This window comes from Stegodyphus dumicola, chromosome 2 (genome assembly GCF_044657685.1).
Source record: "Stegodyphus dumicola isolate Sdum_Otavi_A_Nest chromosome 2, ASM4465768v1".
NCBI classification, from domain to species: domain Eukaryota; kingdom Metazoa; phylum Arthropoda; class Arachnida; order Araneae; family Eresidae; genus Stegodyphus; species Stegodyphus dumicola.
Window position 1 is genome coordinate 52,194,636 of NC_140769.1, and position 25,885 is coordinate 52,220,520.

At 33.1% G+C, this 25,885-nt stretch overlaps 1 protein-coding gene across 2 annotated transcripts in view; it reads left to right on the forward strand.

Annotated features, from left to right (window-relative positions):
- LOC118203430 (agrin-like) overlaps window positions 1-25,885 on the forward strand; it is a 686,914-nt gene that overhangs the window by 492,922 nt on the left and 168,107 nt on the right. For both annotated transcript variants that reach the window (XM_085810654.1, XM_085810655.1), the window contains exon 10: window positions 17,968-18,132. In XM_085810654.1, the coding sequence (XP_085666780.1) occupies window positions 17,968-18,132 (165 nt within the window). The remainder of the gene's footprint in view (window positions 1-17,967; window positions 18,133-25,885) is intronic.

Sequence of the window (25,885 nt, forward strand, 5' to 3'; positions counted from 1 at the left end):
TAAGCAAAGAAACATGTTTTTTTAAAGGTGTTTCCATATTTTTGTCCAACCCCTGTATTTCCGTAACTTATTTTGATGCAAATGTCTAACAGATTCATCTGGCAATTTTACCAAATATGAATGTCTAGACTTTTTCGCAACTATTTCTCCAGGTCCTGTCCATTTCGAGCAAAGTTTATTTGTTGACGTTGGTATCAGTACTACTACCTCATCTCCTATCTCGAATTCATTTTCCTTTGACTTCAAATTATGATGATGAACATATTTCTGTTGTTTAGCTTCCGAATTTTCTTTAGCGAATTTTTCTGCCTCCTGTAACCTATTTCGAAGAGAAATTAAATATTCAGTAACTGATTCCCCAACTCCTTGTGGTAATACCGTCTCATCTACCCAACTTGATTTAAGTATCGCCAGTGGCCCCACTGGCACCCGACCATACATCAGCAAAAATGGTGAGACTCCGGTAATTGAATTCCAATTCGGTGTCTCCCTATAAGCCCATAACAAATATGGTAACTGCTTATCCCAGTTTCTTCCTTGAGTATTTATCGCGTGATGCAACATTGACTTCATTGTTCCTATCCACCTTTCCACTAGCCCGTTTGACTGCGGATACCCTGGCGTAGAAAATTTTGGGGAGGCCCCTAACTTACTTAAAAATTGTGTTAGCTTAGCCTTAAAGTTCGTTCCGTTATCCATGGCTATCATTCTCGGAACTCCTGTTCGCATAAAAATATCAATGAAAGCGTCACATGTAGCCTGCGCTGTTACCGCCTTTAGTGGAATTGCCTCCGGCCATCTGCTATGTTGATCAACAACACATAACACATACTGGTGCCCTCTTGAAGATTTCGGCTCAATCGGCCCTAAAAAGTCCGCATTAACCACTTGAAATGGAAGTTCTGGCCTCCCTACTGCTGTAATTGGAGCCCTATCCTTCACTTGAACTGTCCTTCGTAGCTGGCATTCCTTGCAAGCTTCACACCACTTCCGCACCTCCTTTGACAATCCTTCCCACCAAAACGACATTTTAATCCTTTCCGCCGTCTTCTTTGCTGCGAAGTGCCCCCCTTGTAAGTTTTCGTGAGCCAACTTCACAATTTCTTTCCTGCGGCTTTGAGGAACAACTAACTGATTACATCGCTGCCCATTGACACTTCCCGTATTGTAAAAAATTCCTGACTCTGAATACCCATTCTTGTTATTACGTGCATCCATGAACGCGCTTTTCAGCGAAATACATTCCGCTTGCTCCTGTCTAAAACGTTGAGTTTGCGATAAGGTTGGGTTATCAGCTGGCACTTGCTCACTGCCCCCCACTTCTACTTCCCCCTCATCTTTACTCCTTACCAACGGTGTAGTACGAGCTATTTCCGTTTCACCTTCGACCTCGTGACTGGCTTTTTCTGTCGATTCCTTTCCATCCAAGTTACTCGATACCTGACCAACTCCCAATACTAGTTTTTCTTCCTTATTTTCTCCCCAATAAATATCTCCTTGTTCCCTGAGAAGTCTAAAATCTCGAGGTGTCACCAGCGCTTCCTCGTTCAAATTATGCACTACTGCTGCATGAACGTTTATATAAGGCTGTACCTCCTCTTCTCCTGACCAGATACTGATAGGTACTGTAACTAATTGGGCTTCTACCTGGGGTCCTACGGCGGGTTGTAACCATATCTTCCCTCCAGACTCCAAATATTTCTGTGGAACTACCGATTTCCGGATTACAGTAACTTCTGCTCCGCTATCAATCACTCCTTTGAATCTAGCGTTGCCTATCTGCAGTTCTATCCTAGGTAATTCCCCACTTGCCCTAGTTAACGGAATTTCTTCTGCATAGTTAGCTAACTTCAACCCTACGCATATTTTATTTAATCCCTTTGCTTCCTCATCCGTATCCTCTTTTTCGCTTCCTCTCTTGGGTTTCGCTATCAGGTTTATCGCTGGACAAAAACGCTTTATATGTCCTTCACCCTGACACTGAAAACATTTTAGAACTTTCTTATTTGCCTGCATCATTCCTTGAGGTTCTAAAGTTTTTACCCCTTTGTACTTCTCCTTATCAACCCTGTAATCAGAACTGAAATTCCCCTTACTCTTATTTGGTCGTCCTAAATTCTCCCCTTGTCTTATCGGTTCCTGTTTTGGTCCCAATTTATTTACTTCCTGAGCACTCGTATTGTAATTTCTAGGCATTGCTGCAACGTAATTATCCAAATCATTTGCCAGCTCTGACGGAGATAACCAGTTTTCTACATCTTTTAACAGTATATGCGCGTTAACATTTGCGGGTAATTGATCTTTTACTTGATCGACAATCAATAGTTCTCTTAATTTATCAAAAGTCTTAACTTTTCTGGATTCTAAGTAGAAATCAAGTGCTGCCTCAACCCTCGCTGTGTGCTGAGTATACGTTTCCTCATACATTTTACACATTTTTCTAAATTCTTTTTATGTTGCAATGGGGTAATCTGAAATTCTTTTAATACTGTATCTTTAATCTTAATATAATTATCCAAATCCCTTTCACCCAGAGTTGAAATCAAACTTTTAACTTTAGTTTTTAAACTCTTCAAAATAATTTTTCCCTTATGTTCTTCAGGAATTTTATAGAGATTAAACATCATTTCCGCGTGATGAAAAAAGAACGGCCATTCCTCCGCTTTAGATGGCGGATCAATCATAACTCCTTTCATTATTTTTAAATGTTTCAAGAAATCATTTCCCTTGCTCTCAGCATCTGAAACCCCTTCATCCTCTTAGCCCGATTTATTTCCTCCTTTATCTACTTTCCTACTCTGAATTTCTAGTTCTTTAATTTTTATCTCGTGTTCTCTCTCTAATTGTCTTTCCCGAAATTCCATCTCTTTTAATCGGTCTTTAGCCGCATCTGCCTCTAACTTACACTTTTCTAGCTGCAGCTCCATTTCCTTTAACTTAATTTGAGCCTGCATGTTCTTAATAATTTCATCAGATTCTTCTGACACCCTATTTCTCCTTTTAGGACCCATATTAACTTCTGGTATTTCTTTTTACAGCTTTACACATACAACACATAAGTAACACTTAATTTTACAGGCAAACATACATATTTCACTACTACTGAATACTACCATTATTCATTTAGCAAACATTATCATTAGTGAACACAATCATGAATACCTTTCTCATACTACACTATTAACATATATTTCAACATATATTGTTAACACATAAATACCAAAAATTATATTAGCTTTTGAATTAGTACAAAAAAAAATAGTTCTGAATACTTTTGCCTTACGCCGTAGTACTTTACATATTCTGGAAATGAAACAAACATTTACTTATTGTTCTCAAATCATTAAACTAATTAATTTTTAATCAACCTATTAACTTTTAGGATTAAAACATTTTGTCAAAACACGGTAACAACAAAAATAGATAATCACTTCTACCTTAATTAGTAACATGAGCACACAATTAAATGTTTCGAAATTACTGCTGACATATTTTTGAACTATTTTAACATTCATTTAGCATACATTATCTCCTTAATAACAAAATTAATCATAATTCCTTATTTGCATATAAAATATACTTTGTAAGTGTCTACTGGCTTTAACGCCTGGCATTCTCATCATGTTATTAACCGACATTAACACAATTTTAATTTTCTCCGTTAGTATAGTAATTATAGGGAGGGAGCTCTCTTCATTTATATATTGTGCTTCCCAAGAAATTAAGAGGGACTTACTTTTGATCCCGATAGTAGATAATGACGAGTTGTTCTCCACTCTGTACAATTTCCTCATCGCACTGCATAACACTTCACTTAATAATATCACCACGGTAATACTGATGATCACTTTTACCACCCACTGGTTTCAACACCGCACGAACATTTCAATTAATAATATCACCACGGTAATACTGATGATCACTTTTCACACGACGAGGTTTCATACAACCTTTCGTTTATTTGCACGTGTAGGCTTACGCGTGCCACTTTCCGTCTTTCATGACCATCTTTTGTCATCTTCCTTGCTTTCGTGAATTATTTCCTTCATTTAAACCACGTTCACTCAAATCACTTTTTACGATCTTATTTCCTTCGTATTTTTGGTGATTTCCTTTTTCCCATTATCCTACCGGCTGCGCCATTTGTCATGCCTCGTGCTCGTTCAAAACACGAGGTGGGTTCTTCTCGTGAACTTACCATAATGGGAAAATAACACTTGTCCGCTTTGACATTTTTTTCACTAATTTTTTAAACATACTGCACTATTGATACACCATACAACGAATACACTGTAAAATAAACTATATACAATACATATATATAAGGCGAGCAAAAGAAATTAAAACATGTTTCAGTTCTCTACATTCTCACACGGCCTGCTCGCCGGTCCAACTCCAAGTACCAACCCGTCCAGTCTTTCTTCCCCCCCCCCACCGGCCTGCCTCGACCGGTTTTTCCGGGGTAGGTCACTTCCGTTCTTCGTCTTTTATCAGGGGAAGGAACTTCACAGTATCTTTCAAATGTTTTTGATTACAGTTAAATCAAATGTTTAAATATTAACTTAAATACATATAATTCTGGATAATAACAGTGTTCCATCGCAGAAAAGCATCGCAGAAAAAGTAAACTATGATAAAGTTTGCACAAATATAGCATTTTGCAGAAAATTGTTCCTCATTTCAAAACTAAATACTAAAAACGCGTTCTCTGGTAGCAACATTTTTTTTTTGATTTGTTTCAAGTTACGAGGAGATTTTTTAAGGTGCTTAAACTGATGCGAATATTAACGCCCCGCGTGTACTAATATTTCGCAAATGCTTGCATATCCTTAGGGCTTAAGTGTCTGTATCCGAATAATATCGTAGACATGTCATAATTACTTCTGTCTTTAATATAAACTTTAACATGTAATCTGAACGGAAGAAGTATGTTCTTGTTTTTAAAAGTAACTAGATAATACCAGATGTAATGATTAACATTTTTTTTTTCCATTGAAGTTCTTACTTTAATATTAATCCTATTTTAAAAGGCAAATAAATATATTATAAAATAATTTATGAAAACCAAGATTATGTATATATACATACATAATTTTGCTTTTCTTTTACATAATAATGCAGAATTTTGTTTGTATGTGTGTGAAAGATAAAAATATTATCTTATAAATTATATTTTAAATTACCAGTAGCCTCTTAATTCCTCTTTTTAGTTTGCGGTTTTCCCCTCGCTTAATAGTAATAAGTTTTTCGAAACTGCGTCATATCTGAAAACTAATTCCATATTGTATCATTTTAACCTTCAGCACTGCGTAAAGTTCTTAGCCAATGAGATTGAAGAAAAAGTTTTCTATAAATACCACTACAGTCATCTGCATATTATCTTTTGCCCTTCCCTTCTCTAGCTTGCACGCGCCAATCGGATCGCTATATCGCTCATTTGGTACTAAATGCATGAAAAAAAAATTGAAACGAACCTGGCTTACACCGGTTTGAACACAAATCATGTAATTAATTAAAAGTAGAACATACGTTCTATTCAAGCCGTTGCACCAATAAGAATATTTATTCAATATCAAGGTCGCAAGGTTTTTCTTAAATTAGAGCTTTCCATTGTGTGAAGATTTAGTAGTTTTTCAAAATTGTGGGTTGCATACTGCACCCATAATTCTATGCAAAGCAAATGTATGATTCTAGAAATACACATATCATTCCAACAGTAAAATTATGGTTAATTAGATCACGTTTGTGTGCAACCCATCCTTCCATCTATGTGGCTCTGTCAATCAATGTGCGGAGTTGGAAATCAACAATTAGTTTATATCACCGAATCTTTACTCTCTTTCACTCTTACACACACATACACACATATATATATATATATAATGAGAAAGAAACAACAACTTCGCCGAATGTATACACATTACATAGCAATCAAAAGCACATATGTTGCATTTTCTATTTAAGTTGAGTTAGATTTAAATACAATATATAAAATTATCATAAAACAAATTCTGACTATGTTTTAAGATCAGATGTTTGTTCTTTGATTCTTTGTTTTCTTCCCTTCCTTTAATGCAAGAAAAACAAAAATAAGTCGTTATTGGCTCGTTATGTATGACTGCTGGGTAAATTCATATATGAAATCAATTGCTTATCAATTCTAATTTCGAAGCTAAATCACCATAAATGCAACAAACTCAAGGAAGCATGCAAATAACATGAAATTTACAACATGCATTAGGGGAGGTGAGATATGCAAATGATTAGAATTTCAGCGCAGACGCAAATCACGCGCGCCTGTGGCGCCACTTCAAAGCGCTATTTATGGCTTAGAGTTTTCGACAATTTCAAGTTCGGCAATTGTTTTTTTTTTTTTCAAAAAAAAAAAAAAAGATCAGTTATGCAAACAGCGATCGTAGTAAACAGCGATCATCTTTTGATCAAGAGTCCGAGTTCGACAGAAGAAGGATAGTGGCCTACCGAGAGTGTGGATTATCTTTCAGGAAAATCGGTAGTTGTGTTGGACGAAACCAAACAACTGTAATGCGGATATGTGACCGTTGGATACAGGAGGGTACGACGGACCGACGTGTTTGATCGCATCCACCTCAGTGCACCACTTCACGTGATGACAGGAACATTGTGTGCATGGCAGTGACAGATCGCCCAGTCACATCACGAACCATAGCACAGCCCATTGTACTGAGTCTTTAACGCTTCATCCAGCGTCTGCGCGTACCATTCGACGCCATTTACCGCAGAGTGGTCTGTCCGCAAGACGTCCATTGCTTCGTCTACCCTTGACGCAGAACCACAGACGCCAATGGTGCGATGAAAGAAGGATGTGGACGGCAGAATGGAATGAAATTGTCTTTACTGACGAGTCACGCTTCTGTCTGCAACACTACGATGGTCGGATTCGAGTCTGGAGGCACCGTGGAGAGAAAATGCTGAATAGCTGCGTTATGGACTGCCACACTGTTCCTGCACTGGGTATTATGGTTATGGGGCGGTATTGGATATCACTTTCGCAATTCTCTAATACGCATTGCCGGTACTATAAACAGCCAGCGCTACATCTCCGAGGTGTTGGAGCCAGTTGTCCTTTTTTACCTTCAGGGCTTGTCCACAGCCATATTTCAACAGAATAATGCGCAACCACGCGTGGCACACATTGTCCAAGGGTTCTTCGTTAATCGCCAGATTGAATTCTTCCCTGGACGGCTCGTTCTCTGGATCTTTCGCCGATAGAAAACATGTGGTCCATGGTTGCTGAACGATTGACCTAGATTACATCCCAAGCTGCCACACCAGATCAACATTGGCAACGTGTGGAAGCTGTTTGGTTTGCTGTACCCCAAGAACATATTTCTTTGAATACTACCAAGTCTCTCTGAATCAATGCCGAGGCGTGTGGCAGCGGTGATCTCCAGCAATGGCGGCTACTTTGGCTACTAATTCTGGAATGAACCACACTTCACAGAAGTCTATAAATTTAATCATTTGATACTTAGTCAACATGTTATCTACTAAATAATTTTTTTTTGTGATATCTTTTGTCTTTCTTGGTGTTGCAATTTGGGTGGCCAGCAGTGTATATGTTAAAATTCAATCAAAGTACTTATAAAATTACTAGCAAATGAAACGTATGAAGTTTCATTTTATCACATATTAATTTTTGTGCAGATTTTATTTTAAACAAAAGTAGGTAAAAGTTACACTTGCTAAAAACGATCAAGGTTTAAAACATTTTCAGCGCTCGTATTTACAGTGACTTGCGTCATTTTGCTTTGTTTTAAGGAAATTTCATTCACTTATTCCCCTTGGGGAGAAAATCTATTAACGACAATGAAACCACACCGGAAAATGCTTCATTCAAGTAGCAATCAAATAACGCCTTCTCAAAATTATTCGCTGCCATTGAATCATGTATGCGGCATCTAACATTTCCTACGGAGCTTGTGAGGGGTCTGCATATAAAAATTAGGAAGAAATGAATTAAACCACAAAAAAAACTGCACTTTGCTGTATTAGGATTCGAGCTATAAAGAACAAAAAAATCAACCGCTGGAACTGTAACATAATTAAAGGTTGCAGCAATTTACTTCGTTGACTATTTTTCATGAAATCGTCGCCGATTTGTTCTTATCGAGGGGTTCGAACCAGCAGAAATTCCTTTTTTTCCTTCTTGGTTGTCTAATCCTATTAATTTATGCAGCAACTGGAACTTTAATGAACCGTCCTATGATGAAGCTTTTATTAAGGTTTTTCCAATTTTTTTCTTGCTGAACTTTCAGATCAAGATTGAAGGGGTTAATAAGCAGAACTGTTTGCTCATTCCTTTTTCGTACAGAATATTTATCACCGTGAACTAGATAAAGCATTAGAATTCTTAGCAGATATTTTTAAATTATTAGAAAAACTAATGCTAGAATTTCTTAAAAATTCTATATCGTATGCATTAACTTCTGCATACACTTACCTGTTAAATTCAGTAATTGTTATACTTTCACTATGTTTTGTTATTATTTTCTATTGCGTTACCATCTAGTTGGAAGAAAAATATATCTTTTACAAGAGAGAGAAATTTTGCATATTACCGAAAACAAACATCTCAACTTTCATTTTGTTAAAGGCTTAAAAGAAATCGAGAAAGAAAGAGAGGTATCCCTAATTTTAGTTCACATTTGTCTTAACACAAATGTGCCCATCTGTATTCAGTATACCCTTAGGCAATAATGCAGATATTTACAATGCCATTAAGCAATTACCAAGCGTTATTTTAGTTTTAAATTTATTAAGAATTTCCCAGTGTTTTCCAGAAATTATCCGATAAATTTTTAAAAGGTTAGATATGCCCAAATCGTCTGTTTGAAATAAAAATTAAAATTATTTTGGTGCTGAAGCACATTGCTTTTAAATGCTGTTCTTTTTAAGTATGATATATGAATTTTAAATAAAATCTAAAAAATATCGTTATTATTCATTCTCCTAATTTTGAGATGTCTACTCGAGCTTCGCGATTTAATTACGGCCAAAAGGAAGACTGCGTCTATCATTGGTCAAGGTTTAGAGCCCTTTATAAATGACAGTACAATTTTCCCAAGCATCGTTCCACTTTTGATAGAGAATATCTTGGGCGAGGATGAAATCGAATGATTTTTACCACTCTTTTGCAATCGACCTTTCAGTAGGATTTTAAGTTCGACGATATTTTAAGTGTTTTCATACGTCTAAAACAATATAAATGCCGCCCAGCTGGGAAAATGATTAGTGACTCTGACTGCTGTCAAAATATGCGGTGTGTCCAAAGTCCTCTCGAGAGGTAAATGGTAAAAAAGAGGGGTGTGAGGACCTTCCCACCTGGGTTGTTCTCTTTCAGAAATAGAGGCGGAGTCGTAGAGTCAGCTGTATGGTGCCCAAGGCTTTTCCATTGACAAGCGCAATGTTGCCTCCTTGTCAAAATGAATTTCGTGGGCTTTTTCAAATATCAGACAAGCGAGATTAGTCACAACAACAACGACAATGGTGTACATTTGCAAACATTTTATGAGCAAACGCATTTTATGAGTTTCGAACATAGGCCTAACGACATGGTAGCCGACCCGCTGGCCACTATGCCGATCAGGGCATTAAAATTGAAAAGTTGTTAATTTACTTAAATTTTTAGATGCTTCTTACTCTTATGAATATTATTAAGGTTGGAAACATCGTCAATTTATTGTTTAATAACTGTGCTGTAAGTGCACATGTGTCCAATGCTTATTCGAGTGATGACACAACGAAAGTTGGAGATCATCAGAATGCTGAACGGAGCGGATTTTGCGTTTATAAATCTGTTTAATAAACCTAAATAATACGCATATTACGTATCGATTGTAGTCTGTAGAAGCTGAATAATATGATATTTACACACAGCAATACAATAAAATAAGCAAAGTCTTGCGACTGAATGTGCAAATAACATTGAAATATGTCAAAAGAAAGATTCGCATTTACTTGCATGTCTGTGCTTATCTCAAAATTTTTAAATCATGCAGTATGTTAAATGTAAATCAGTTAAATTGCATTTCTCACAATGCTCTTTTGATGAATGTACAATGAATGTACTTTGATGAATGCTCAATACTTCTTTTACCAAATATGCTTAGAACACATTTAATTGTTAGTATGAATAGTAAGTATTCGTCAGTTCAAGAATTCATGATTTTTATGCACAAGAAAATCTATTTTCATGAGTGAAAGAAATCCTGTTTAATTGCATAAGTAGAAATATAATAAATCCAAAAGACATTTTGCGATTGTAATGATAAATCTACTAAACCTGGTAAAGAAAGAAACCATAAAACTATTCAAACATATTTTTTTACACTTTATATAGCAAAATTGCATACCTGCAACATAATACTTCAAAGAAATCGTTTTAGCGAGTAAACTATTTATGACTACAAACATTTCATAAGCCAATACAGAATTTCTTCATTATTTTTAAGTGTTGTGTTTGTTTATTTGCTTATTTATTTATTGCACTTAATGTGGATCATGATTGTTGATCACGTGTGGTAGTGTTAATTTTGTGTGCCATATTATAGGTAACTCTGAATCAATTGATGTCTTGATGTCTTAAATGTTAAATATCTTAGTTTGAGCTTAGTAATTGGCGCAGTTTGAGCTTAGTAATGACTTTTGGTGCTAGTTCTTAAACTGAGACATGAAATTAATTGGTAACTTTTTTAAAGGGTGCCATCCAAGCATTAGAATGCCTTCATATTGCCAAATCTGAGAAGCAATAGTTAGATAACTTTAAAGAGAACCTCGACCTTGCAATACAGATACAGATACTATGAGGTTTTCCTTCTTTGATTCTCTCAAATTATCCTGAAAGTCATAGCTTCAAGTTAGACGATGATTTAAGGAATGTTGTGAACTGAAAACTAATATGCATTGCTTAATATGAGTACTTCGTTACCCGCAAATACACGTTCGTGTTACCATGATAGGTCCCCTAATACTAATAAACGTACATTAAACAGATAACAACTGGCACGTTGAGAAAGCCTGGGCTAATGCGTTGCGCAGTATGCACGATACACATACAGTTGCCAGATTTTAATATTTTTCTTATGCAAACGGCGGTAGGTATATTGTTATAATACTTCTGAATATGGAAGGACCGGCGAATAGTGTTTGCAGATCGACGGCTAAGAAACACTGATTTAATTTGTGAGTGATTTTAATGATTTTTGATAATTTTTGCGTTTTAAGGAGAATTTACATTATCTATATTTTCTGCTTGACGTATTTACATCTGTTTACATTTATTTCAATAAAGTGACAAATTCTTCTTGCACATTTTTCTCGTAGTTTGCGACAATATTGATCCGAAATAGCTACTATCAGTTACTATGTTCCTCAAAATGAAGCGTAAAATTGTGTTAAATGTTTCAATACTAGACGTAAGAAAGCTCCTTAAGTAAGAATGTTAATTTTTTAAATGATTCTCGTACAGAAAAAAAAATCCTGGAAATTAAAACATTCTTTTTTTGAAGACTAAAAAATCGTATTGCAGTAGTTGTTACGCATCGCTTATTAACTTCCTAGCTACTACTCGCAAATTATTAGTTCCAAATAACTGTGAGAATTTTGCGTGTAAAGATATTGCCTGTTTGTATTTAGTACAATGAATTCTAGTTTTGTTCTAAGGGAAACACAAACCAATTTCCATTTTTAGAACTTTCTTGCATTCAGTGCTGAAACTTGTTCTGTAAATTTCTCCAGCATAATTTCGAGAATTTTTGTTATTGGATACTGTGATAAATAATTGAGAAAATAAAATCTACTTTCTATTTTTACAAATATCCTGTACGAGTGATTGAAACCAAAATGCTAATTTTATTAGTATATTTACATGGAGCGATACATATTTGCATATTCACATGGGAGAGAGCTCATTTAAGGGTAAATAGGATTTTTTTATTAAAGCGGGATATTTATAACTTTTACCCGATAAATTTTCATGATATTTCTGCAAAAGCATTATGTTCTCAAATAAATAGAAGAGATGATATACATGAGTAATAAATAAAGTATCTTGGAAATTTATTATTTAAACAATCGAATTTATGTCAAATTCATACTCTTTGAACTAAAAGAATTTAAAAAATTTTATGTAATAATTTGGATTCATCTCTGACTCTACATTTATCATTTACTATTTGGCAACACTAAACAAGCTGACGTAAACTTTCATTATTATCTCATGAAACAGATTTAATAAGCAAAATTTATAAATATCTAACTAGAATCCGCAGTTATTGCAAAAATATATCAAGACTTGTATCTATATTATATATTCCATGAGATTTTTTAATAAAGAATAATAATTATTTTAAGAACGAATATTTCGATTAACTCTGCTATTCATTATATATGTAAACTTTTCTAAATAAATATTCTCATTACTTTAATTACGAATATCGGTATGTTCCTCAACTTTTCACTTGTTCAGAGGTTGCCTTAAACCAGATGAGAACTCAAGAGAAAGCCTGCTTTAATTTTAATTGCAATTCATCCGTGAAAGAGAAGTATTTCAATTAAATCTTTATTTGCTATCCGGCACGACTGTCACGATAGGTGCAATACTTCTAGCGATTAATTTTCCTTATTACTCTGTATATATTCTAGTCTTATTTATCCAAAGGAAAGTTAGAACTTAATTACAAATATTTAAGAATGAATAATGTTTACACTGTCTCTAAAGATGTCAGGGTGTGAATTCATAGAAATTTTTCAGGTGCAAAAATAACTGACATGTTTAAACTGTAAGAAGATAGATAGTTCGTTCTATGAAAGTTTTGATAATTTTAAAAAGAGACGATATCTGAAGTTGGGTAAATGACAATGGAGGAGAACTAGGAAAGTGTTCAGTTGAGGGAAACGGATGTTCGTAGCAAATGATTTAGAATAAATTCAGAATAAAAAGAAAATTACCTGTAAAATAATTGCTTAAAATCTTTGCTATTATGTAGAAAAAAGGAGTTATCTGCGTGTTCATTATGCAGCATAGAAATATCTGCTAATGAATTGAAATTTTGTTTGCAGTAGGTAATGGGTTGCTCGTGGACATAGGTCACAGATACTTACTTCTAAGCCCTGGTCACAAGAAAATCCAATATATTGGACAAACAGAACTATTTATGTCATGTGCCATCTATCGTCATCATCATCATCATTATCAACATCATCGTCTTGGTTATTATTATTTGAAGAGTTGTTAAAACAGAACTAGTGTGATAGAATATCTGTAAGGAAAAATTTGAAACAGATGCGACATCGCATTTTCTGTCTCATTTATAACATTTTTCTTGCATTTATATTTAGAAATATATGTGAAACATAGATACTCAAATGATAGGATGTTCTGTAGCTCAGTGATGATTAAAATGAACTCTGGGTGCCAAAAAGCTTCCCTTCCCTGTCTTTTTATTCCGATTTCTACATTGTTTTCTATTTTAGTGAGTTGCTGCAGATTACGGAAAACTAATAAAATTATTTATTAAAACTGAATGTACTGAAGTCATTAATTATGTGTATTAACTTGTATTATTCTTATATTATTGTAAATTCCTAAACACCATGGATTGCATTTAGAGAAAGAAAATCTCTAAATTTGTTTCCGTCTCATCGATCTGGAAATCAAGATGTCTAATGGATCAATTAATGAAAACGTTCATGAAGATGTGGAACTGCTATAGAAAATTTTAAAGGAAACAATTTTGCAAAAAACTTATTTTTCACGAATGTTTGATTTATTGTGAGGTAAAATGGAAGGATAATTTGTTTGATGATAGCATATTAGTTCCTGCTATTGACCTGAGGAGGAAAATGCATCCTGAAATAAAATCATGTAGCACCTAGCATAAGAAATGGTGCTAAATGATCATTAAGGTTTTTTTTTTAATTTCATTAAAAAAAAACAGAAAACTTACTTTTCATCTCTGACCGAGACGAAAATTGCCTTTAAAAATAACTTCAGCGACTTCGGAAAAAAAAAAAAAAAAACAACGATTTTTGACCAATTTTTTAGGAAGTAAATGTTTTTAATGAAAATATTCAGTCAATTTATAACTTCATTTAATTTTACTTTAAATTTTGTTTTAGAAATAAGTATAGCTTTCTTAAATTGGACGGGTTACTTTTATTTAAGACCATGTGATAACAAAGCGTAAGTCCTGTGCACAGAAGTTCATTAAAATCTTATTTTTTTGTAACTGATGAGAATATACTTAAACTCACTTCCTGTTTCTGTAAGACATTGTGGTTATCATAATTAGTATCACCTGTAGTATTATATAACATTATTATTTATTTAAATTATTGCAATTAAGTAATTCCTCTCATATTCATATAATTTATCTTAAGGATTTGGTATTTCTGAATTTATTTTATATGTACGTCTCAGGGCATTATTCTCTGTAACACTATCTTCTTTTTCTTGTAACATATATTTTTTTTATTTCTGCATTTTCTTACGCTAAGTTAGAAAATTTCTATTGTCATAATTTTAATGGGAATATGTTTTTTGATTTTTCCGGAATAACTCCATTTACATCACAAGAAAGTTAGTATGCAAAAGGAAATTTTAAGTATCCTTTACTATATTATGTGTACTATTAATTATCCTATGTGTAGCAACAAGTTTGATTAATTCTAAAAAAGGTGATGTGTACATCACATGACTACCTTGTACCTAAAATTAAATTATACGCCCTTTTTCTTGCATTTCATAAAACTTATTGAATTAAATTAAATCTGCTTCGTCCATAGCGCATAAACCACAATACAGTAAATGCACTCTTTAAAATTCACTGTATTTTTTTACCATACCGGTCGCTCTGGCGCTAGGTTCACTTAACAGCGTTACATCTCATTCATTTTATAACTCAGAATGCACAAAAATTATATCATCTGAAGAATTATTTAATCGTTGCCTAATGTTCTATTCAAATATTATAATAATCTACAAAGATATATGACAGAAATTAAAGGAAAAAAAAGAAGAAGAAAAGGAGAAGAAACGGTTTTTCACAGACGATTCAGCGACGGTTATCTAATGCGCATGCGCTTCTCGTAAACATTCTCCTTTGTTCGAGATAGACTAGCGATATTTGCTGTTAATACGAAATACTTATTTACTCGAATTTCATTAGAGATATATTTCTCATTCAATTAATTCAGTTTTCACTTTGCGGCAAGGCAAAAATGAGTAATACCTCAAAATATTTTCATTAAAAATTCAAAGATATGGAAATACATAAAACACCTACTACAGTTAAAAGAATTTAAAAAACAATTTTTACGATTAAAATTACAGTTTCTATGCAAAACCAAGCAATTCGGCCAGCAGCCAAGAAGGCAGATTTCTCGGTGCACAAAATTAAAAGTTTCCTTTTGGTCCCACTCGGCAAAATGACACTAAAGGTGCAGAAAGAATTAATTTACTATTCTGCTAGGTTTCAAATGTAAACAAATATGGTTGATATGGTAAGAAATTTAGGCTTAGCTATTTTTAAAATGTTAATAATTCCTCAAATATTGCATGCAGATTAAATAAAGGCATGAAAACTTTAATTGGAAGATAAGAACTATATAATTTAATCATTTTTAAAGCAAAAAATGCACAATTTACCAACATATAAGAATAAAAAAAAACTTCAACGTTCTGAGGTTTTTCGTTTTTGAGTTATGCGAGATACATACGTACGTAGAGACGCCACGAAAAAAACCTCTTCTGAATCCATTTTAAATCAGCTTTAAAATTCGTTTGGGGAAAACGAGTTCTTTATTCTGTCCTTAGGTGTCACGCAAAAACATCGTAAATTGCAGTCGATAGGTCAAAATGAATAATTTCGTTGAAATATGGTCCTCGGAATTTTTCGTGATTACAATACTTCCTTTACTTGGTACAATGAAGTAAAAGTAGCTCTGTTTTATACTAGAAGTTTTTTTTTTCCTCCTTGCTTGCGCCTTTCCATTTACTGTGTAACTATGACTCTTATATATATAACAAAATAGAGTAAAAATGAGCATAATAAAATCTCACAAATAATTTGTTCTCTAATTAATTTAGTCTGTTTGCTCAAGAACGTATTTCTCATGTTCAAAAAGCATACTTAAATTTATTAAATATGCTTTTTGAAATGCTATGTAAAATAAATTGAAATATATATCTTGAAATACTGTTACAGCCGAGTTTGGGTTATTTGCTGCGTCGCTGAGTAGTGTAATTTAATAACCAAGAATCTGACACCTATCCAGAACTCTAAATCGACGAATCGATTTTCCTGTCACTTAGTTTTTTCTTTTCTATTCTATCTTCAACTGGAATATTTTTCTATATTTTGTAACACTGAACTTAAAATGTCACATTCCTTATTCTGAATTTTCTCTCTTGGGTAATGTAGTATTAAATTTCCTAAACGTCAGAAATATTTTGAATAATTTTTTACTTATCTGATTATAAGACTTGTCCTTAAATAACGCTCAATTTAAGTATTTGAGAATGCAATGTTGTCCTATCTAAAAATATTTTTGTTAATCTTATGTCGTTTTTAAGCAATGTACGTCATAAATTAAATTGCACATTATGAATTATGCATATTCGAATGTCTGATTATGCATATTCAGAATATGTTCTACATTAAAATTTTAATTTACTATTTTTTATTCAGGATATTCTCAGCATTCTTAAATGATTACTTAGCGTATAATTGAAGGCATCAAATGCTTACAAAATCATTTTATTATATCTAAAAGGGATGTTACGAAACAAAGCACATTTCAAAGTATAAACTAAAAATTAAGTAAATAAATAAAATTGGATAATTAAATTACAAAATAGAATTCTCCGGAGGAATTTAAGAGTATACCTAAATGGAAAGTATTATCCAACTGAATAGCTACAAAATAATAATAAAATTACTCTTAATTGAATTTCAGGGAATTTTAAGTGATTATATGAATTAAGAAATTAAGGAATTCTTTACAAATATGAACAAATAGATTTATAAACTTCATTAATCGAAGCGCTTTGCTTTCCGTAGAGATTGTTATTAAGCCGTTCAGCTGGTAGTTTGTTGCAAGTAGAAAAATTACGAGCAAAGGGATTTTATCCTACATTTATCTAAATATAAAAACAAAATTACTAATAAATTAAAATTAATAGTTTCTTAGGTTTTGATATTCAACAACAACTTAATGTTATACTCTAAAATTGCTATATGTATTACAAATAATACGAATATTACTAATTTGGTTTCATTTCACGCAATAGTGTGAAAAACGTAATGAAACGGACCGCAACTGCAAAATGAATTTCACAGCTTCCAAGACTACATATACATTACAAAAAATATCACTACGAAGAATGAAGCCACTTTGGATTTCTTATCATTCATGCTCTCTGGAGGAGAACTTATGATTTCCTTCAAAGATATGTCTTTTTGTTCATAATGGGTGGTTAACCCTTTGTACTTGGCTTGGTTTCGATTTGCCTCATTGTTTTCCATTAAAATTAATCATTTTTATATTCTCAATTAATGTAAGACACTTTCAAGTCTTTGTTTTACTCATAATAAATTGTACAGTCTTGAATAACCCTGATTTCGTTATATTAGCGAAAACAATGCAAATGTTTGAATAATTAAAACCTGATTATGTGTAAAATAATACTTGCATAGCAATATTCTATTAATGGAGCTAGCAAATGTAACACAGAATCAGTACATGTAACTTAACAACCGAATATTGCCGATGAGTTCACTTGTTGTAAGATTGCCAAGTATGTTCGATTTGTAAGAAACTACAGTCTATGCAAAATATTGTAAGGTTGTGCATGCCTGAATAAATGAAAATGTATTATATATCGCACTTCCATATCTTTCAAAATTTAACCGTTGTTCTTTTTAGGTACTTGCAACTGCAACCGTTTAGGATCATACGGCGGGAGTTGTGATTCCATATCTGGTCAGTGTGAATGCAAAACTGGTGTGGGTGGACTTCGCTGCGACAGATGTGAGCCTGGATATTGGGGTCTCCATAAGATAGTGGCGGATGGGAATGTTGGTTGTCTTCGTAAGTAAAGTTTTCCATATTCATCTTTATAAAATTTTTATATAAATATTAGTAGACATGCATAAGAATGCTTCAGATAATTTAAAAGTTTTCATTCCAAATAAGAGCTTTAAGTTTGAATATATTTGTGACTTATATTTTGTTTAATGAGATAGAACATCACTTTGTGGTTTAATTAATATATATTCCAGCGTACTTTCTCTAAGCTGGGCAAATAAGCAGCCGCATACTGGTTTTTATGATGTTGCACAGATGCTTTTACGTTCCAATTGCACAATAGAGTGCTATTTATCAACCCAATAAACGATTACGATGACATATGTCTAAATTTTAAAAATGATATTTTTGTACCTCGCAGCTTTGGAGATTTATCTCCGCTAACAAATTTCAAAACAGAGATGGACAGAAATATTTAATATATATCCATACAAATAAAACTTTTTGAACTTGCTACCTGTAGTAGAGAAAACATTTTCTCAAGAACTAAAAAAATTACTTTTAAAAATACACTATGTATGGAAAATAATATCTTCTTAAATTGTTGAATATACCTCAAATATGAACTGAATATGCAGGATAATATAGAGAATCCAAAAATAGAACACCTAATTTACCCATAAATTCATTGCACAAAATTTGTTTAAATACTTAGCTTTAAGAGTGCATTAGAAATATAATTAATCTTTTGTATAACTTCCTTAGTGAATTTGAAATCGAACGTGGACGAAAGATCAGCTAACTTGGAATTCTCAATACTTTTGATATATACACAGGGTGATTCTAAATTATTTTTACAAATTAAGAAGGGTGATAGCACTCATCCAGATGAGCAATAATTAATATAGAACATAGGGTCGCATTACACTCTGAGAAGCAGAAAAGAGGAATATTAGAATTCCATCCTGAACTTACAACAGTGTTGGGAGAGTGAATGAAAGAGACCAAAAACTGCACAATCAGTTTACTGAAAAACTCACAGAAAGTACACAAAACGGATAAAACCGACAACTTGGCGTTCGAGTGTTAATTTGAGCTCAGACTTTGATGGCAAACACTCAAATGCACATCTTTGGTTCTCAACCTCGCAAACGATTGCAAAAGGTTAGTTATCTAATCAAGGGTTGAATATTATCAAATAACTATAAACTCCTCTGCGTGCTGAGATTAGTATGAAACGTTCATGCTTTGTGTTCCGGCTGTCAGAGCTTCGTGTCTCATAGAAAGGCGCTTCCAGTAAAATGCGCGCAGCACAGTAAGTCCAGGAGGAGAGGATAGAAGATGGCTAAGGGGGAGAAAACTGCTACCTTGATACTTGATATCGAGGCAGCAGTTTTTCCCTCCTTATAGATAATATCTCCCTAATAATTTAGATAATTAACTTGTTGCAATCATTTGCGAGGTTGAGATCTTGCCAACCGAAGATGTGCTTTTGAGTGTTTGCCATCAAAGTCTAAGCTCGAAATAACACTCGAATGCCAAGCTTTCGGTTTTCTGCACTTTCTGTGAGTTTTCCACTAAACTTGATAGTGCAACTTTTGGTCTCGTCCTTTCGCTCTTCCAACACTGTTGTAAGTTCAGGATGGAATTCTAATATTCCTCTTTTCTGCCTCTCAGTGTCGAATGCAACCCTATGTTCTATGGTAATTATTGCTCACCTGGATGAGTACTATCATCCCTCTTAATTTGCAAAAACAATTTAGAATCACACTGTATATATATATATATATATATGTATATGTATATGTATATGTATATGTATATATATATATATATATATATATATATATATATATATATATATATATAAATTAGCTTTTAAACTACTATCGACAAGCAAATAAAACTATATAGGAATCAGAGTAACTTTCAAGTATTTCAAGGTGCCATTTTCCAAGTTTCCAGATCAGCTAGTCTCGGAATGAACATACAAAATGATAAACGAATACCTGCATGTATAACGCTGCTTTATTTATTAATTACGATTATCAACTTAGCTACATATTTTCACCCAGAATTTGTTTATAGTTTTAGTAACATGTATGTTCTTCAGATCAAAGCGAGAACATGTGTGTTCTTCACATCAAAGCGAGAACATGTATGTTCTACAGATCAAAATGAACGAGCCTAATAAGGCTAAACTGCAGGTGGCTGTGTATAAAATGCTAATCCTCTACAACACTTTTTATGTAACATGCATAAGTAAATAATAATTATTAATCTTTAAATTAAATAGAACATAAGTAGTTTGATGACTTTAAATGTCCTTGTACGAAGTAAAGGAAGCATTTGAATTTGAAAAAATTGTGGATATCATATTTCAGACAGAAATGCTCATTTTGGAAGTTCCCTAATCCCCATGGACAAAATTTTTGCATGACGTCTGTAACTACGAAAAGAATAAAGGCTCGTTTTTCAAAAAGCTATTGTAAAATGAATTTAAAATCGATTCAGAAATCTGTGTGTACGTACGTGTGGATGTATCTCGCATAACTCAAAAATTATTATTCGTAGAATGTTGAAATTTTGCATATTGGAGTGTTATAACATCATTTTCTCAAATGCTGTTCATAAACGTGTACTTTCCTATGCAGAAGTGTTTTAAATGACGAAAAATTTCATGTTTTGTCGATGTCAAATTTACAGAAAAAAATTATTTCCAACAAATAACGAAATTTAAATTTTAATACTGTCTCTCCGTTCCTATAATTGTATTTGGAATAGTTTTATACTATTATAAAAAAATAAAATTAGAAAAAGTTTGACTACCGTGCGACAATTTGACCGGGATATTTAACTTCAAAATTTACAATTTTTGATTTCATTTTCAACTTGCTCTGAGAGGTGTTTTAATTAAGTTAGAATAATGCGAAGAAATAAATTTAAATGAATTGAAGCCAAAAATACGTATAATTTAATAAGCCTTAAGTCGTGATGCCTACATCAGAATTTTTCTACGTGTAGATTGCGAATCTAGTTAAACACTAAGGAAGCGATTTCGATAAAGCAGTGAATTTGTTTTGCATCAATTAGAATATCTAAATGATATCCATACTGATCTTAAAACCATTATAACATAACACCATTATAAAACAAACCATATGGTGTTGGTGTGGTGTATTTAATTATGGCAAAGCACACTAGGGCTATCTGTCTAAGGGAGGGATGCCTTCGTGGAGGACTTTCTAAGGGAAACTGGCTCGTATACACGTTACACATGGGAAAACCACGAAACCACCCATGCAATCAGCCCGTTCGCGGGATTCGAACCTCGGACCGAACTACCAGTGTTCAGCGACTTTACCGCTCGGCCGCTCAAACCATATGTAAAACCATTTTTTTATAACACCATTTAAATGGTGTCAGTACAGTAACACCGTGCAATAATTAGATAGTATAAAATAAAAAACAGGAAAACAATTTTGCAAATGAAAGCACTTGGATAAATTATTATTTTTAGAATAAACGTAGAACCTGACAAAGGAAGCTGCTAAATAACTGTTGATAAAACAAGTAACTGAACATTTAAATAAAAATTTAAAGAAATGAAACCAAGTTGTTTTAAAAGGTAATTTACATAAAAGCAAAGTAAATAAGAATTAAGATAATATTTTGTAAATACATAATTAGCACATTTTGCAAAAATAAACGTTATTTATGTACGGTAGCTCCGTAGCAGATGGTATCTTGATGAATGATCGGTATTTTTTTAGTTTTAAGTTTTAATTTTAGTAGCATTCTTTTTTAAATTATAATAAAAAATCTAATGTCATCACTACATGAATTTCTTGTACGGCTTATTAAATTATACGCATTTTTGATGAAATAATAAACCAATACTAAATATTTTTAGATCATTACAGCAAAAAAGTGATATTAAATATTGTAAAATATTTATGTCAGACTAACAGCGTATACATAGGCTACATATATATTATGTCGTTAGTCTAACACATCTGTAATTGAAATTATATAACTACGATCAATGATTGCGAAAATAAAGGCCGGGTTAAGTACTTGTGAGTGGGATAAAGGATACCTATATATATATATATATATATATGTGGGTTGGCATCGTTCATTTACAATCGGATGACGCGACAAGCTGTGAGAGTAAATCTTTCACTTTTTCGATGACGAAGGCAGGCGATTCCGCCGTTAGGACGATGACGCGATTCAAAGATGTTTGCTTGTAAAATGCGATTCCTTCTCTTCGTTTGTAAATAATCTCATCTATTTCCTTCTACGTATGTAATTACTTTGTAGTTTGTAGCAACTATTCATGTTTCATTAAATATTCAAGTTATTTGTAAATCGGACTAGTTTATTAGCCTCTAGACAGCCACATCGGAAGTAAGTTTACGAACATCATATTCCTAGACAGTAAGTACCGATTCTACAGATTTGGGCGCTCAGGCCGGTATGAGCCTAGGAAGAAGCATTATGAATATTACAAAATAAGTAAGTTTTGTTTCGATTATTTCCACATTATTACTTCTAGGAATAGTGTTCTATGATACTGTGAATTAAGATGACTACCTTAAATTCTATTCCTAGAATTTCAAATTCTTTAAAGACTGGGCCTACTAAGTCAATTAAACTTTTACATAAAATTGTGTTTGGAACTTTGGGTGATCGAAAAAATAGAACTAGATTGCGTAACTTTTGCGGTTTTCCATCTGATTTTAATATTGAAGAAACAAAACAAAAATTACTTAAAACTTTTACTGCAAATGATTTTATTTCTGTGTGTAATTTGTTACATCTTAATTATGACTCAAATCCTGTAAAAAACTGTGATTTAATATTGAATAGTCTTTGTGATTTTAAGCTTTTAAAATCCGAAAGTGATGACGATGAGGAGTTATCTGAAAACGAAAGTGTTTATGATTCTGATAGAAATGATGATATTAATTCTGTTCTGTCAGAATCACCTCCCATAAATAACTCGGTGAATGAAAACATTATAATGCCTAGCAATATTTCCCTACATTTTTGTGATATCTTAGAAACTGTTTCTGAATTTAATGGCACTGATACATATCCAGTTGAATCCTTCATTGGTGATTTAGAAGAATCTTTTAAATTATTTAAGTTATCGGAATTACAGAAAATTGTGTTTGCTAAAAAATTGCTTACTGGTTCTGCTAAAGTATTTATTAGGTCTTTGAGAGGTATAATATCAAGGAAAAAATTAAAAGAAAATCTTTTATCTGAATTTGGTTCGAAAATAAACAGTGCACAACTTCATAATTTGTTACAGAAACGACACTTAAAACCTGGTGAATCACTTTCCGAATATTTAATTGCCATGCGTGAAATAGCCAGTCGCGGTTCTGTTGATGATTCATCAATTCTTGATTATGTAATCAATGGGATACCAGATCAGAGTAGTAACAAAATTGTTTTGTACGGTTGTAAAACTATTTCTGAATTCAAAGAGAAATTAAAAATTTATGAGAAAATTCGCGTTCCAGATACGAAGAATAAGGGTTATTCAAGTACTATCACACAAAATAAAACACGCGCTGTACCTAGTAAGATTAAAGAGCCAAGGTGTTATAATTGTGGAAGTTTTGGCCATAAGTCGAATTTTTGTAACAATAAGAGTAAGGGATTTAAGTGTTTTAAATGCTATTTGTTTGGACACAAAGCCGTAGATTGTTCGAAAACATCATCTAAAAATATCCAAGATGCCAAAGCTGTTACTCCAATAACTCAGACTTGTCAGAAAGAAATGCATAAAATTGTTAATTTGCGTAATTTGCAAATTGATGCTTTAATAGATACTGGTAGTCAGGTAACGTTAATCCGAGAAGATATACATAAGAAGATAGGTTCTCCTGAACTTAAGTCGGCAGATCTACAGTTAGCGGGGTTTGGTAATGGGAAAATTAAGCCTATAGGAAGATTTGAAGGTGAATTCGAAATTGATGGTTCTTCATTTCGATCAAATATTTGTGTTATCGCAGAAAACGAAATGTTTTTACAAGCGATCATTGGTACTGATATTATAAGGCAAGGGGAATTAACTGTAAATAAAAAAGGAGTCGAAATTAGAAAATTGCAACCTGAAAACTATTTGATGTGCATTCGTGATATTTATAATGACGAGGAAATTGATTTAAGCCATATCAAAGACGGAGTACATAGAAATGAAATACTACACTTAGTAAGGAATTATGAGCCGAATAAAATAAAAACATCTGGCCTGAAGATGCGAATAATGCTGACAGATCAACTTCCGGTTTATTGCTCGCTGCGACGCTTTCCCCCAGCTGAGCAGCGTGAAATTGATAAACAGATTTCGGAGTGGTTGGAGAAACAAATCATTAAACAAAGCTGTTCTGATTACGCAAGTAATATCTTGCTAAGTAGAAAAAAATGTGGCTCATGGAGACTTTGCGTGGATTATCGGCGCCTGAATAAAAAAATAATTCGCGATCGCTTTCCTCTGCCATTAATTGATGATGTTATTGATAAATTACAAGCAGCAATGGTATTTACAACACTAGATTTAAAGAACGGATTTTTTCATGTTGAAGTGGACGAAGAAAGTAGAAAATACACATCTTTCGTGACACAAAACGGACAGTATGAATTTCGGAGGGTCCCGTTCGGTCTTGCCAACAGCCCAAGTGTTTTACAAAGATACATCTACGATATATTTCGTGATCTTTTAAAGGACAATATTGTTGTAATCTATATGGACGACATCATTATTCCTTCCGAAAATGAAGCTCAGGGAATTCAAAAATTGAAACGCGTATTACAGACTGCATCGGAATATGGACTAGAACTAAACATTAAAAACGTCAATTTTTGAAGCGCGAAATCGAATTTTTAGGACACAAAATTAAAGATGGGAAATTATATCCTTCTCCTTCTAAAACGAAAGCAGTAATTAACTTTCCAGAACCTAAATGTGTAAAAGATGTTCAAAGTTATTTAGGTTTAACTGATTACTTCAGAAAATTTATACCTAATTATTCATTAATTGCAAAACCGCTTAGTGATTTACTGAAGAAAGATTCTATATTTAAATTCGAAACTAAAGAACTTTATGCTTTTAACGAATTGAAACGCATATTGACATCAGAACCTGTTTTTGTATTTATAATCCGAAAGCAGAAACCGAAATACACACTGATGCTAGTGCTGACGGTTATGGTGCGGTTCTGTTACAGAAATCCTTAATTGATAATCAGGTGCATCCGGTTTATTATATGAGTAGGAAAACGACAGACATTGAGCGTAAATATTCGAGCTACGAATTGGAGGTTAAAGCAGTAGTAGAAGCTCTTAAAAAATTCAGGGTGTACGTATTAAGTATACCATTTAAAATCGTGACAGATTGTAATGCATTCAAACAAACTATGAGCAAGAAAGACATTTGTACTAAAATATCTAGATGGGCATTAATGTTACAAGATTATGATTACACAATCGAACACAGATCTGGCACCCGTATGGGACAAGTGGATGCTCTTAGTCGAAATCCTGTATGTATAGTAATTCAAGATGGTATAACATTTAAAATAATTCAAGCTCAAGAAACTGACGAAAATATAAAAGTTATAAAAGAAGTTTTGAAGTCTAAGCCATATGAAGATTATTGTTTGCGGAATGACGTGCTTTACAAAATGGTGAATGGAATTGAAGCACTAGTAGTACTTGAGATTATGCAAATTGAAGTAAGTAAAGACTCACATGAACGAGGTCATTATGCTGCCAAACGTACTGAAGAACATGTGAG